General features: G+C 38.2%; 1 protein-coding gene across 3 annotated transcripts in view; it reads right to left on the bottom strand.

Moving 5' to 3' along the window:
* Positions 1 to 15,841, bottom strand: part of TPD52L1 (TPD52 like 1) — a 171,053-nt gene that overhangs the window by 56,578 nt on the left and 98,634 nt on the right. For all 3 annotated transcript variants that reach the window (XM_044004758.1, XM_044004759.1, XM_044004757.1), the window contains exon 3: positions 5,025 to 5,173. In XM_044004758.1, the coding sequence (XP_043860693.1) occupies positions 5,025 to 5,173 (149 nt within the window). The remainder of the gene's footprint in view (positions 1 to 5,024; positions 5,174 to 15,841) is intronic.

The following is a 15,841-nucleotide window of genomic DNA, read 5'->3' as shown; positions in this document are numbered from 1 at the left end:
CACTCCCTTCACGCTCCCAAATGAAAACCTTTCCTCATTTGATTAAAAAGGTAATCAGAATTTAAAACAATGATAAGAAATATGTGCACCTGCCTTTTATCTTCACAGGCAGTTCTGAGATCAACCTCGCCATAACACAAAATGTGTAAGAATGACAACAATAATATAATCCATTACTGATCATATTATGTGGTTGGGAAGTTCAACCCACAAGGATATGGGTTGTATACCTATGTCAAAATTCAAACACAAAGTCATTTTGTAAATATTTAATGTGTGGATTTTCCTGACTTCTGTACAACCTGTACTCATTAAATATGCCTGGAAGACGGGTGCTGGCTTAAATACACTTTGAAGTCACTCTTTTGTGGTAGGTATATGTTAGAAACACAGTTATAGCCCTCAAGCATTAGGCAAAGTGAGGGTCCCTGTATAACTTGGCAAAGGCAGTACAGTCTAATTAATGAAATAAGACTATATCTCCCGCCAACCCAGGCAAAAACACTTTTTTGGGTCCTCTCTATTCATTCAGTTCACCTGCCCACTCCTGAACCCCACCTCCCCCGCCCCCAGCCACACGAAAGGGTATTAGACCTGATATCCTGCCTCACTGATGCCAAGAATTAGCCTCAGAAGACAGTACAAAAAGAAAGCAAAGTCTAACAGGATTCTATAACCCATCAATATTATCACTAAGGTGTAAAATGGATCTCTGGCAACAATTATGGAACAGATAGCTGAAAATAAGCAATTGCCAGAAACAAAACTATTAGCATAGTGATTACAACACATACGTTTGTGGCCTTTTTCCTCTAAGTGAAGGAATGTTTTTTTCCCTACCCCTAGAAGTATGCTTCTTTAATGATTATAAACATATTTGATAAATGAATAATATAATGAATATGAGCCTTTCTCTTAGAACTAAAGAAGGCACAAACAACTCTCAAACTCTTAAAGGGGAGGAAAAACCTTGAGTGTTTGCTTACCTAATTATTCTCTTTCCTAGAATTGATAGGTTTAGCTATCCTACCTACCCTGAAAAGTATTCCTGTCCCCTCCCAAAAGGTATGATCAGGCCCAGGGTGTTGCCTTAAGTAAAACTGTTTAATTTCTTTTAAAAATCTATCTAACTTACATTTTATCACTCCTTGCTCAGAGTACAGAGTGCCTAGGTGGGAAGAAAGTCATTGCTTCAAGGACTCCCTGCCACATTCTCCTAGTTGGGCCTTCTTTTCTCCAAGAATGACAACACCCTCAAATACATAACACACAAACTGGCTCTTTGCTAATGAATGTATCTGATAGATTAACATTTGCTAAGGCAGTATAGGGTCCTAATTTTCCCATTGCATTTTGGAAGGGGCTGACAGTAGTGACTTTAATAATGGGAATCCTAGGCATTAAGTAAAAGGCTAATTATAGAGCTATTTGCAGACTTTCCAGCAGGCCTACAATAGTATACATAACTACTTGCCACTCTATTAAGCTTTGCTCCTAGTTGAACCAAAGGATGACTGATGGTCAACAAAGAGCTCATTCTACAAACTGATTTCATCATATGGAAATCTTGCTTCTATTAGGATATAGCTAGGGATGCTATTATAATAGAAATGCCTGAGTCACACATGTAAGCCCAATTTTAGGATGGATTTCAATTATTATAAATATCATTTCGATTCATAATCACAGAGGTCAGTCTTCATTTCAGGGGACTAAAACTGAGGTATCAATGTTTGAGATATTTGAATATGGCAAAGAATGGAAAGAAATAATGGTATTTATTGGTACTGGCATTAATATCAAAGTATTGGTTTAATATTAATATAAAAATGAAGTGATTAAGAGGACATTAGCACTTAGAATAACATGTAACTACTTTTTCATCTCTATGCAATCATTATAAGAATGGCCTATGCATGGATTGTGGTATCTCAAGAAATATATAAGGAAACAAGCTAGGTTTTTTTTTTTTGTTTTGTTTGTTTGTTCTTTGTTTTTGTTTTGTTTTTAGTGAGGCAATTGGGGTTAAGTGACTTGCCCAGGGTCACACAGCTAGTAAGTGTCAAGTGTCTGAGACTGGTTTTGAATTTAGGTACTCCTGACTCCAGGGCCAGTGCTCTATCCACTGCGCCACCTAGCTGCCCCAACAAGCTAGGTTTTAACAAGTTATAGCAGATTGCATCTTAGCAGTCAAGCAACTAAATGAAAGGCATACAGAACCCCAAATCCTGCTATGTCTTTTGATTTTAAAAAGCATTTGACTTGGCTGAATAAAATCCAACCTTAAAGACTCTCCTCCAACAAGGAGTCTCTCATACTTATATCAGATTTTGTGATAGATGCAACTATGGAGATAACTTTGTTCAATTAGCCTCTGATCATAACATTAAGCAAGGCACAAAACAGGTGGTGTCCACAGGAGTGAAAAGTCTTCCAGATGCTCACTTTCAGATGGAACTGTGTCTAAGGCCACACACATTCAATGGCATAGTGAGGACTAGACCCTATGGCTCCTAGCTCCAAGTTCAATGCACTTTCTACTGTGCCTTTTTGCTTCCTGGGATTTTAGAATATGTTATGTGTGAGATTAAAAATTGGATATTAGATCATAAATCTCCCCTACTTAACCTTTCCCTTAATTTATCTCCCAGACTAGTAAATGGAAGAAGCTTTTGGTTTTCTAGATAGACCTTTTATTGTTATGGTAGTCACAAGGTGATGTTGATTAGAAGGATAGGAAAGTAGAAACACAATACAAATTGTCTTAAGTCTAAGCTTAGTCTATATTCCTTATAAAAACTCACCCAAACCTAAAAGGCCACCTTTGGAGAGCGAGAGCCCGTCTGTGCCGCGCAGTCAGGAGCCCCCGCCGAGCTGGCAAAAGCCCCACTTCCGTTCTCTCCACCCCGGAAGTCGAGTGCATCGCAGGCCGTCTGACGTGCGCAGCAGGCAGACTGTTGGTCTCCTCCCCAAAAGGGTGGTCCTTCAAAAACTGGCGTCTTTCAGTTATCCTAACCGACTGTTAAAAACCTTTCATATTTTTTACCACATATGGAAACTAAGAACAGAGGCTTCCAAGATGAGCATTAAAGTACAAGAATACTCCCAGTAAAGTGGACAATATAGATACTGGTTTCTTTGAGTGACTGGTTGACTCTTTCTAGCTTACAGACTACACTGAACTAAAAGACTTTAGAGGGAATCCCCTTATCAGTAGCTATAGCAGTGATCCAAGACCAAAAATAAACTATGCAGTTAAAATTATAATGTGTTGACTGAGCAGCCAGGTTAAGTGACTTGTAGAAGTAGTAGCAAAGTAAGAAGGAGTTACTAAGATTGCCCTAAATACTGTTCCAAATATTCACCTTTATGGTATTAAAACAAGTCAGAAAAAGTTAAGTGTTTTTAAATTGTCTATATGACTTTACTGAAATTGTGAGGGAATTCTTAATTGTGCACACATCTGCATGTACCCAAAAAGCTGACTGAGAATAACGAAGCATGGCAACAATTTACTATGCGCAAAAAAGTATTCTGGGCAATGGAACAAGGGTCATTTTTTTGATGAGAAAAATAAAAAATACCTGAGGAAAACATATCTAATACCTTCAATGCTAACCAAATTTTTGAAAAATGGCCAAAAAACCTCAAATCCTCATTAAAAGGCAGAGGGTATGGGGAAGGAAAAGGGGAGTAAAATTTTGAGCATGTGAAGCAGTTGTCTCCAAATATTTTTGATCATGCATTTCTTATCAGCAAAAAATTTTAATATACGCCCTCAATATGTATTTATCTACTTGTTCAGAAATTATACACATGTATGAATATGTTAATCATTATCTACATTATAAACTTCGAGAATAAAAAAATGAGATAAAAATTAATCCTATAGATAATTTGGGTGCCCCTGAGTTTACTGAGCATGACAGTGATATCAGACCTCTAACATAAGTTTGGTAGCTGTATGGAGAATTGATAGAAGACTGGATAGTTTTGAAGCAGGAAGACTAAAGCTACTGCATTATTCCTGGTGAGATGTACATAATAAATCCCTGAACTAGAGTGGTGACTCTGAGTGGAGAGGATGTATTTGCAGCTGCAGCGGCAGCTGATTTGCAATTTGGGGTAAGGAAAGATGAAGAGTTGAAGATGACGCCAAGAATGCAAACGTGAATAACTGAAAGGATGGTGGTACCCTCAAGATTGGAAGAGGGAAAGATAATGTAAGAAGATCTATAATGCTGATAACAACCCACCCCACCTGCACATCCTTGGTGACTCACTCTGTTCTATAGAAAAGGTTGGAGGGAGGGAGAATTTTGTCAGTTCCTACTGCAGAGTGCAAAGCGTACCTGTTGAGGGGCACCTGCTGCAAACCAAGAGGTGATCTGGAGAATGGGGTGTGCGGATGCTGGGTAGAGAATTTTTGCCTTCATAGCAGCTGCATGTGCCTGGGTCACCACAATTGAACTATAGAAGCCCTGAGCAGCTGTTGGAGGGCAGCAAGTGGTTCCTGGGCAGTGTGTCAGGCATATTGGACAACAATGGGTGAAGAGAATAGTATACTTGCATTGGAGACAAGCACATAATTAGCTTTTGCAAGGAAGGAGAGATGTGATTCATCTTGCACCACTCCTTGAGGTCACGCCTCAGTCTCCACTTTGAGGACCCCTGATCTCAAGTTGCAGGATTGCTCCAAGCCTCTTTGGAACCTGCATGGCTGGCAAACTGACACTTTCCATTTTCTCCCAGGAGAGTGAACCTTTTTTATACAGCTGAAAAGTACTAACCAAAAGCTGCAAAGAAAAAATACAGCAAAGGCAATAAGAAGAATGAATGGGGGGGGGGGGCAGCTAGGTGGTGAAGTGGATAGAGCACCAGCCCTGAAGTCAGGAGTACCTGAGTTCAAATCCGGCCTCAGACACTTAATACTTACTAGCTGTGTGACCCTGGGCAAGTCACTTAACCCCAATTGCCTCACTAAAAAAAAAGAAGAATGAATGGGTTGTGAATTCTGTACTTACGCAGTTGTAGTCTGCATTTCATGCCAGCCTTTACTAAAATTCTGTTTTAACTCATTCATCAGATTCATGCCGAGCTTTTGTTTTATTTCCACCAGATGCTTCTCTTTGGCTGTTAACACTTGTCGTAAAGTTGTGATTTCGTCTTCTAGCTAGATATAAGACAGGGAAAAAAAAGAGCAGAATGAGACCATCTAAAAACCACCTTAATGAATATAAATATGGGATGAAATATCATGTGGTTCCAAGGGACCACATATGGTATTCTAGTCTGGGCACTTAACTCTGTTTAGCCCCACCCTAAATATACTACACAAATGACTATCCTTATTAGAAGCTGGAAGGATAATTAGAATTACAGAAATACTGAACTGGAAGTGACTTTAGAGGTCACCTAATCAAACACACCAAACATGAATCGGATCTAAAATATTCCATCTAAGTTATCACCAAGCCTCTGCTTAAAAGCCAGATTAGCCCATTTAATTTTTGTGTAGCTCTACTTATTTGGAAAATTACCTTTATATTAAGCTGAAGATCTTGTACTTAAGGTTCTTCAGCTATGGAAATCTGAGTTCAAATCCTGCCTCACATACTCTGACCTTAGATAAATCACTTAACCTCTTTCTCAGCCTTATTTTCCTTATTTGCAAGATGAGAATAATAATAGCACCTACCTCACAAGATTATTGTGAGGATCAAGTGAAATAACCTATGTAATATATGAAACAGGTTATTAAATAAATGAAATGACATACATATGTACTTAAACACAGGTAGAGCAGCTGGTAGTGCAATGGACAGTGCTGGGCTTGGGAGTCAAGAAGACCTAAGCTCAAATACATATGCTGGCTGTGTGACCCTGGGCAAATCGTTTAACCTCTGTTTTGTCTTGGTTTCCTCAACTGTAAAAAGGGGATAACAACAGCACCTACCTCACAGGGTTGTTGGGAGACTCAAATGAGAGAGCATTTTAAAAATGCTTAGCACACTGCCTGAAACATTGTAGGCACTATAGAGATGCTTATTGCCTCCCCTTCCCTATAACATTCTAGAAACCTGTAAGCATTATATCAATTCTAGCCACTGGCATCATCATTATTCCATGGTAACTGACTACACTATTAATCTACTCCTAATGACAAAGTTCTTCCTAAATCCAACTTCAATCTTTCTAGCTATGATTTACATCCAGTTCCTCTCTTTTTATTTCAAATGGAGACAATAATTCATCAGATTGCTATTACAAACTTCTATTACTTAGGGTTGCTTATTAGGATACTTATTCAACACATGAATAAGTAAAATGATGCTAGTATGATACAGAACCTAAAGTTCAGTTTCCCACACTTTCTTAGGACATGTAAAAGTGGGGCTACAGTATGATTTCATTAAGAAAAGAAACAACCCAGCAAAACTCAGCATTATCTTTCAGTGGAAAAAATGGGACTTTAATGAAAAAGAATACTTTCAGATATTTGTGATGAAAAGACCTGAAATGAATGGCAAATTTGACTTTCAAATACAAGACCCGAGAGAACCATAAAAAAAAAAATTGGAGCTGGGGGACATACGGGCGAGGGAAGAACCTGAGGGTCATACAGTGGGCGACTGTCTTGTGTCTGAGACCAGGTTTTGGCTGGGATCCCCCTGGGTCCAGGGGTAATGATTTGTCCACTGTGTCACTTAGCTAGATGATAACATCTTTAGGGTTAAATTGAGGGGTGAAGGGAATTCATTGGGGGAGGGGGAAGGGCAGAAGTGAAATCCTACATGAAAGTAATAGGAAAAGGCTTATGGAGTAGGGGAAGAGATGGGAGAGGAGCAGGGCAGTAAATGAATTTTACACTCATCAGAAAAGGCTCAAAGATCTTAAACTCATCAGAGCTGCCTCAAGGAGAGACTAATAGACACACCCAACTGGGTGTAGTAATCTATTTAATCTGGGCAGTAAATGAGCCTAACACTCATTAAAATTGGCTCAAAGACCTCAGTCTCATTAGAATTGGCTCAAGGAGGGACTAATGTACACACTCAATTGGGTAGAGTAATCTCTATAACCCTGCAGGAAAACAGGAGGGGAAGGGGATAAAGAGAGAGGGTCAAAAGAAGGAAGGGCAGAGTGGGGGAGGGTACAGACAGAAGCAAATCCCTTTTGAAGAGTGATAGGATGAAAAAAGATGGATAATAGAATAAATATCATGGGGAAGGGAATAGGATGGAAGGGAAACAGTCAACATGAAAAAGAGAAAAGGGGGAAAAAGTGTACAAAAAATATTTATAGCAACTCTTGGTGGAGGCTAAGAATTGAGAATCAAGGGAATGTCCATCAATTGAGGAATGATAGAAAAAGCTGTGTTATATGATTGTAGTGGAATGGACTTGTGCTACAGGAAATGACAAACAGGATGATCCCCAAAAAACCTTGAAAGACTAATGAACATGGATGTATAGTGAAGTGAGCAGAACTGAGAGGACCTTGTGTATAGTGACAGCAGTATTGTTCAATGAGTAATTGTGAATGACTTAACTACTCTCAGCAGTGCAATGATCCAGGACAATCCCAAGGAACTAATGAGGAAGCTTACTATGCACCCCTATATAAAGAACTGATAAAAAGAACACTTGTGAATTGTACATATATAACCTGATGGCGATCTTGTGGAGGGGGGAGGAAAGGGAGGGAGGGAGAAAAATTTGGAACTCTAAATCTTATGAAAATGAATGTTGAAAACTACCCTTACATGTAAATGGAAAATAAAATAAATGTTTGTTGAAAAAAAAAAAAGAAAAGAAACAACAAAACCTTGATGACTGCATCAGTTTTGTCAATACAAAGTTAGTTTGATCAGGGATATCTGTACAAGAATGTTTTCTGCACAGGCTGGCTTCAGAGGCTCAAAGCACTAAGATAGCTATTGGTGATATAATAGCATCATTTTAAGAAAATAACTCTCTGGTATATAATATAGAAAGCCAACTATCTCCCTTATACTATGACATGACCTGTGTATTTTAGTGATCCTTTGAGAAGGTAGTTCCCTTTTTAAGCAATAGATTTTCTTAGAGGCTACCAAATGCAAATTTCTTTATTTAACAGACTTCTCCAGCACAGAAAAAAAATTTGTATCCTATACAAATAAAGAGGGTATATGGATAACAATGGTTAATAGAGCCAAGAGACCTCATTCTTTCAACATGATTGAAGATCAAAGTCATTACCTTGAATAAGGGATTCATATGAAAGCCATTTATAGTGCACTAATAGTGAAAGGTGGCATCCATTGATTGAGGTAAGATCCTAAAAGCTATCCCTTTATGATTTGATGGTAGGTGGTATAGTTTTGTGCTTTTCTTAACCAAAATCCTATTCTGATGTCTCTCCATGATGTGAAGATGACCATGGGTTCCCAAAAGCAAGGAGTACAGGAACTTTTTTTTAAAAAACATGTATTTCAACACAATATTCTTTCTGATTCTATGTATTTTAAAAGATTATTCTGAGAAAGTGAAAAACACCATACTTCAGTCTGTGTTCAATCAATATCAGTTCTTTCTTTGGAGGTGGATAGTATGCTTCATCATTAGTCCTTTGGGATTATCTTGGATCATTATATTATTGATAATGGTTAAGTCATTCACGGTTCTTCATCGAAAAATATTGCTCCCTCTGTGCACAATGTTCTCTTGGTTCTGCTCATTTCACTATACATCAGTTCATACAAGTCTTTCCAGGCCTTTCTGAAATCTTCCTGTTTTTCATTTCTTATAGCACAATAATATTCCATCACAATCATATACCACAGCTTGTTTAGCCATTCCTGAACTGATGGACATTCCTTTGATTTCCAATTCTTAGCCACCACAAAAAAGCTGCTAAAATATTTTTGTATAAATAGGTCTTTTTCTCTTTTTGGGGATGTCTTTGGGATATAAACATAGCAGAGGTATTGCTGGATGAAAGACTATGCAGTTTTATAGTTCTTTGGGCATAGTTACAAATTGCTCTCTAGAATAGTTATATCAATTCACAACTCCAACAACAGTGGATTAGTGTCCCAGTTTTCCCACATCCCCTCCAACATACAATATTTTCCTTTTTTGTTATATTTACCATTCTGATAGGTGTGGAATGAAACCTCAGAGTTGTTTTAATTTGAATTTCTCTGATCAATATTGATTTAGAGCATTTTTTCATGTGACTACAGATAGCTTTGATTTTTTTGTCAGAAAACTGCCTGTTCATTATCTTTTGACCATTTATCAATTGGGAAATGACTTGTATTTTTATAGATTTGACTCAGTTCTCTATATACTTGAAAAATGAGGCCTTTATCAGAGATAGCTGTTTGAAAAAATCTTTCCCAGTTTTCTGCTTTCCTCATAATCTTGGTCGCATTTGGTTTTTTTTATGCAAAAGCTTTTTAATTTTATATAATCAAAATTCTCTATTTTACATTTTGTATTGCTCTGTATATCTGCTTTGGTCCTAAATTCGTTCCCTGTCCATAAATCTGACAAATAAACTATTATATGCTCTCTTAATCTTCTTATGGTAGTAACCTCTATGTGTAAATCATGTACCCACTTTGACCTCATATGGCGTGAGATGTTGGTCTACACACATAGTTTCTGCCATACTGTTTTCCAATTTCCCCAGCAATTTTTGTCAAATAATGAGTTTTTGTTCCAAAAACTTGAATCTTTGGGTTTATCAAATACTACATTGCTATAGTTATTTATTGTAGTGTGATTTGTACCTATTCCATTCCACTGATCCATTTCTCTATTTCTTAGCCAGTACCAGATTGTTTTGATAATTACTGCTTTGTAATACAATTTGAGATCTCACCTTCTTTTGCATTTTTTCATTGATTCCCTTGGTATCCTTGAGCTTTTGGTCTTCCAGATGAATTTCATTTTATTTTCTAAATTTATAAAATGTTTTTGATAGCTTGATTAGTATGGCACTAAATAAACAGATTAATTTAGGACTTTTATTATATTGGCTTGGCCTACCCATGAGCAATTGATAAGATCTGACTTTATTTGTGTGGAAAGTGTTTTACAGTTCTGTTCATATAGTTCCTGGGTTTGTCTTGGCAGGTAGACTACCAAATATTTTATATTGTCTACAGTTATTTTAAATGGAATTTTACTTTCTATTTGTTGTTGCTGGATTTTGTTGGTAGGCATCTGTTATTGTTGAGAGGTGGTGGTGGCAAAGAATCCTGCAAAGAAGCAGAGCTGGAGAGGTTTTTCCCAGTTTCAGGATAAACTTTGTTGCCCTTTTCTAAAACAGCATAACATTCATTCATCTGAAAGGCATTATCTAAGCCTGAATTTGGAATTGATGGATATTATAGCTGCCGTTGAAGAGTTAAGTACAGCTAAACAGAGGAATAGGTCAGAAACAGAGACACAGAAATTATCCAGTAGATAACTAGCGTGATTAATTTGACTGAGATGTCATATTCAGTGAGATATTACTCAAACATACCATGGAACAAGTTAGCTTAGCAGTGGAAGCATCAATTTAATATAGAAGCTAGGTTTACCAAGAAACTTTTGTTGACAATTTCTAAGACAGAGAGAGGATACTGAAGCCTATAATTAGAGAATTGTGAGTTACCTGAGCTTATGAATTTTCCCTCATTCATATGTTTCCCTTGACTCTTTCCCAAAGATATGAGTGGAGTGCATTGGTGGTTAGGATGTTACCCAGGTTAATGTGTGAACTGTGATGTATTTCTTTCTTTTTTTTTTTTTTTTGGTGGGGCAATGAGGGTTAAGTGACTTGCCCAGGGTCACACAGCTAGTAAGTGTCAAGTGTCTGAGGCCAGATTTGAACTCAGGTACTCCTGAATCCAGGGCCGGTGCTTTAGCCACTGTGCCATCTAGCTACCCCCTGTGATGTATTTCTTATCCCTGTATTTGATTTATAAACATATCTATGACATTATTATTATTATTAAGTAAACAGTTATGTTTAAAATTCAGTATGTCATCATTGTGAGTTGCTGGGTTTGTGTAAATAGAAGCACATCCATAGGGGCTCAAGAGCTACAGTGATGAATAGTTTATTTCCCCACAATGAGGTTTTTACCTATAGGATCTTATGGCAGTCTGAGAGTTCCTAATCCATTTATATGATAGTGCCTTCTCTCGGCTGATTATTTCCAACTTATTCTGTATATAGCTTGTCTGTACACAGTTGTCTTCATATTATCTTCCCCATTAGACTGTGAGCTTCTTGAGAGCAGGGACTATCTCTCCCTTTTCTTTGTATTCCCAACGAATGACTGAGTGTAATCACTTTTATGGAAGTGATCCTTGTCAAAGAATCCAGACCTTCCAGTGTTTAGGTAGAATGGGTTGAGTGAGCCAGCCCAGAAAGTAAGTGTGGAGCAACATCCCATTGAGGTGTTATAGTAATTATTTAGGAAGACAAGGTAATTCGCCTAGTTAGCTCAATTTGTTAGAACACAGTGCTAATTAGTCTGAGGCTGAAGGATTGATTCTCAATTAATTATTGTTCCCTGACCACAGACTAGTACTAACCCAAGACAGTTATCTTGAAAACATACACCATTGCTTTCTGAAGATTGTGACAAATAAGGATCAATAACCCCCACTGGAAAAACAACTTGAAAACACCCCATTATGAGCAAGTCAAGAGTATTATCTTTGTCAAACCAGCACCTTTAATTGGGAAAGGGAAATGTACTAATGGTAAACACATTTTTATACGGGATATTGTGACATGGAATGTATATAATTACTTAGAGTAATCAAAGGCTTATTAAAAGTAGATTCAGCATAGATATTAGGGAAAATGCAATTAGCAATTAGGTACATAAAAATACAATTGCAAAACCAAATGCAATAATACCTAATTAATCTGGCATCACTCAGTTATTAAAATATTTTTCAGATAACTGAAGATTTTTTCCTTTACATCTCCAAATTTATTTTATAGATAACTTATTAAGTCAGGGGATCTCGGGTCAGCTCCATCTTTCCAGAGGAGTACAGTGTACAGCTTTGTAATAGTTATTTTCCTCTGCCCTCAGAGTCTATTTTTTTTTAATCTAAAATATCTGCTGGATGATTGAGATCATGAAAAATCTTAACTCAAGAAAAGCTGGGTCTTACCACAGTTCACATTATGCAATAAAGGAGTGGGGGGAGAACCTTACACAGAAAAAATGATGTTCCAACATCCTTAACAAACTTAAAAGTTATAAAAATATCATGTAGGGTTATCTTCCCAAAGAAAATAGTGGCAGTGGTGCCTCCCGGGAATTTATGCTAAAATGAAACATGCCAAGGGCATGTTGTGGAGGAAAGTGTAGCATAATAGAAAGATGATTATTATAGTATTGGACTCACACTTTCACAGAATTTGAGAGTTGGAAGGAACCTTAGCTACCACCTTGTTCCACCCACTGTAACATACAGAACAATAGTTGCACAGCCCTGCTTGAAGACTTCCAAGGAGGGGGAATCCCTCCACCTTGCTAGGCATCCCATCCCCCCTTTTGGGTAGTTTTAGCTATTGGAATTGTTCTGTATAGAGCCTTAACTGGATATTTTACCATTCTCTGTTTCTGGTTCAAAGTTCTGGGGCTAAACAGAACAAATCTAATCCCTTATTCATGTGAGAGCCCTTCAGAAGAAGATATCTCTCAGGTCCTCAGTCTTCCCACCCCCCAGCTTCTCTTCTTCTGGGTAAGAAAAGTTCCTTTAACTGATCCCATGGACTTAGTCATCTGCTTCTCTTCTGGAATTCTCTAGCTTATTAATACTCTTCTTTTTTTAAATTAATTAATTAATTAATTAATTTTTTAGTGAGGCAATTAGGGTTAAGTGACTTGCCCAGGGTCACACAGCTAGTAAGTATTAAGTTTAATACTCTTCTTAAAACCATGGTGTCCAAACTAGGACAAAATACTCCAGATAAAGTATGATGAGGGTGGAGTAAAATGGGACTATTATCTCCTTCTTGCAAACACTATGCCCTTTTTTTTCCCCCAGTGCAACATTTATTTTATTTTTTCCAGTTACATGGAAGGGTAGTTTTCAACATTCATTTTCATAATGTATGGGAAAGGTAGACTTGAGTCAGTTCAGATTCTGAGGATGGGGTCTGGAAAGTACCCAGCCCCCAGTCCCTGTTACTGTTAGATTATTCTGTTCATGTTTTATTCCATTGCTAATAACAGAAACCATGTATTTTGCCTTACTGAACCTGATGTACCCTGGTACCCCCTTCTCCCACCTTGCCTACATTCCAAACCCCAGTCCTTGTTATGGGTTAGTTATACTGTTGCTACCAGGCAGGAGATGTCTCTTGCTAGTGCAGACCCCACTCAGATACTACCTCTCCCTTTTTGCATTCCTAAGTCCTAACTCTCCCTGGTACCAGATCCTGATACCATCACTCCCTCCTTACCCGGGTGGAGTGGTTTGGAGTGGTTTGGAGTGGTTTCACCCCTCCCATGGTTTCACTTTTTCCCCCTCCCCTTTCCCCCCAGCTCTCAGACATAGCTAAGCATGCATTCATACCCTGATCACGAGCTAAACATGCATCCTGGGTGAGACAAGATTGATGTTAGATTGTGAGCTCACCCTGTGAATAAGGGGACCCCCCCCAAAAAAACGTCCATTAAAACCCAACTCATGAGCCCATTACTGTGCTCCTCATCTCTTGCATGGGGTCGCCCGTTCTCATAAGATTGTAATAAATCTGCCTCTACTCGACTTGGTGGTCTTGAGTTATTTGGGTAAACTGAAGCAATTTTATCCCAAACAATAAGATTTAGAGTTTCAAATTTTTCTCCCTCCCTCCCTTTCCTCCCTCCTCCACAAGACATCAACCAATCTGATATAGGTTACATATGTACAATCCACAAGTGCTCTTTTTTATCAGTTCTTTCTATGGGAGTGGATAGTGTGCTTCATCATTAGTCCCTTGGAATTGTCTTAGATCATTGTATTTCTGAGAGTAGTTAAATCTTTCACAATTGCTCATCGAACAATACTGCTGTCACTATGCACAATGTCCTCCCGGTTCTGCTCACTTCACTACACATTAGTTCATATGAGTCTTTCCAGATTTTTCTGGTATCATCATGTTTGTCATCTCTTATAGCACAATACCATTCCACTACAAGCATATGCCACAGCTTCTTCAGTCATTCCTCAATTGATAGACATTCCCTTGATTCCCAATTCCTAGCCACCACAAAGAGTTGCTATAAATATTTTTTGTACAATTTTCCCCCTTTTCTCTTTTTCATGATTACTATTCTTAACTGTTTCCCTCTATCCTATTTCCTTGTCCATGATATTTGCTCTATTATCTATCTTCTTTTACCCTATCCCTCTTCAAAAGGGATTTGCTTCTGTCTGTCCCCTCCCTTGATCTGCCCTCCCTTTTTTTGCCCCTCTCTCTTTATCCCCTTCCCCTCCTATTTTCCTGCGGGGTTAGATAGATTACTCCACCCAATTGAGCCAATTCTGATAAGACTGAGGTCTTTTGAGCCAATTCTGATGAGTGTTGGGCTCATTTACTGCCCAGATTAAATAGATTACTCTACCCAATAGGGTATGTATGTTAATCCCTCCTTGAGGCAACTCTGATGAGAGTAATGTCTTTGAGCCTATTCTGAGGAGTGTGAAATTAATTTACTGCCCTGCTCCTCCCCCATATCTTCCCCCTCTCTATAAGCCCTTTCCTGTTTCTTTCATGTGGGATTTTACCCCATGCTACCTCTGCCCTTCCCCCTCCCCCAGTGCATTCCCCTCACCCCTGAATTTAACCCTAAAGATGTCATCATGGGGCAGCTAGGTGACACAGTGGACAAAGCATCCACCCTGGTCCCAGGGAGGATCCCAGCCAAAACCCGGCCTCAGACACAAGACAGTGACCCACTTCACTACCCCAGGTATGTCCCCCAACTCCAATTTTTTATGGTTCTCTAGGGTCTTATATTTGAAAGTCAAATTTGCCATTCAGTTCAGGTCTTTTCTTTTTTTTACATAAAATTTTTTAGAATTTTATTTTCCAAATTACATGTAAAAGCAAATTTTGACATCAATTTTTTTTAAAACTTTTGTGTTCCAACTTCTCTTCCTCCCTCCCTTCCCACCCCCACCCCAAGAACTCAAACAATTCAATAAAAATTATACATGAGTAGTCATGGAAAACAACTCTGTATTAGCTAGGTTATGAGAGAAAGCAGCTAAAAACAAAACTTCAGATTAAGGAATTGTTAAAAAAAATGTGTTTCAGTCTGTTTTCTGATACTATCAGTTCTTTCTCTGTATATGGACTGTAATTTTCACAAGTTCTTCAAAGTTATACTGGATCATTGCCTTGCTGAAAATACCATGTTTCCCAGCATATCATCTTACACTAATGCTGTTATTTTGTATACAGTACATTTCTGCTTCAGTTCATGTGGGTCTTTCCAGGTTTTTCTGATAGCATCCTGTTCATTATAATTTTTATATAGCACCTTGAACTTGACAAAGAATATTCTTCACAATAGCCCAGCAGAGTAGGTACCATAAGTTTTGACATTGTAGTCAATCATCCTATTTCCCTCCATCCCATTCCCTTCCAATGATATTTACTCTATTGTCTAACTTATTTTGCCCTATTCCTTCTCAAAAGTATTTTGCTATTGACTGCCCCCTCCCCCACTCTACCCTCCCTTCATTCACCCTTCCCTCCTTATCCTCTTCCCCTACTACTTTCCTGTAGGGTTACATAGATTACTCTTCCCAATTGGGTATGTGTGTGTTATTCCCTC

This window comes from Dromiciops gliroides, chromosome 4 (assembly GCF_019393635.1).
Source record: "Dromiciops gliroides isolate mDroGli1 chromosome 4, mDroGli1.pri, whole genome shotgun sequence".
Classification (NCBI taxonomy): Eukaryota; Metazoa; Chordata; class Mammalia; order Microbiotheria; family Microbiotheriidae; genus Dromiciops; species Dromiciops gliroides.
The sequence above is the reverse complement of the archived record's forward strand: the minus strand, read 5'-3'. Positions and strand labels throughout refer to the sequence as shown.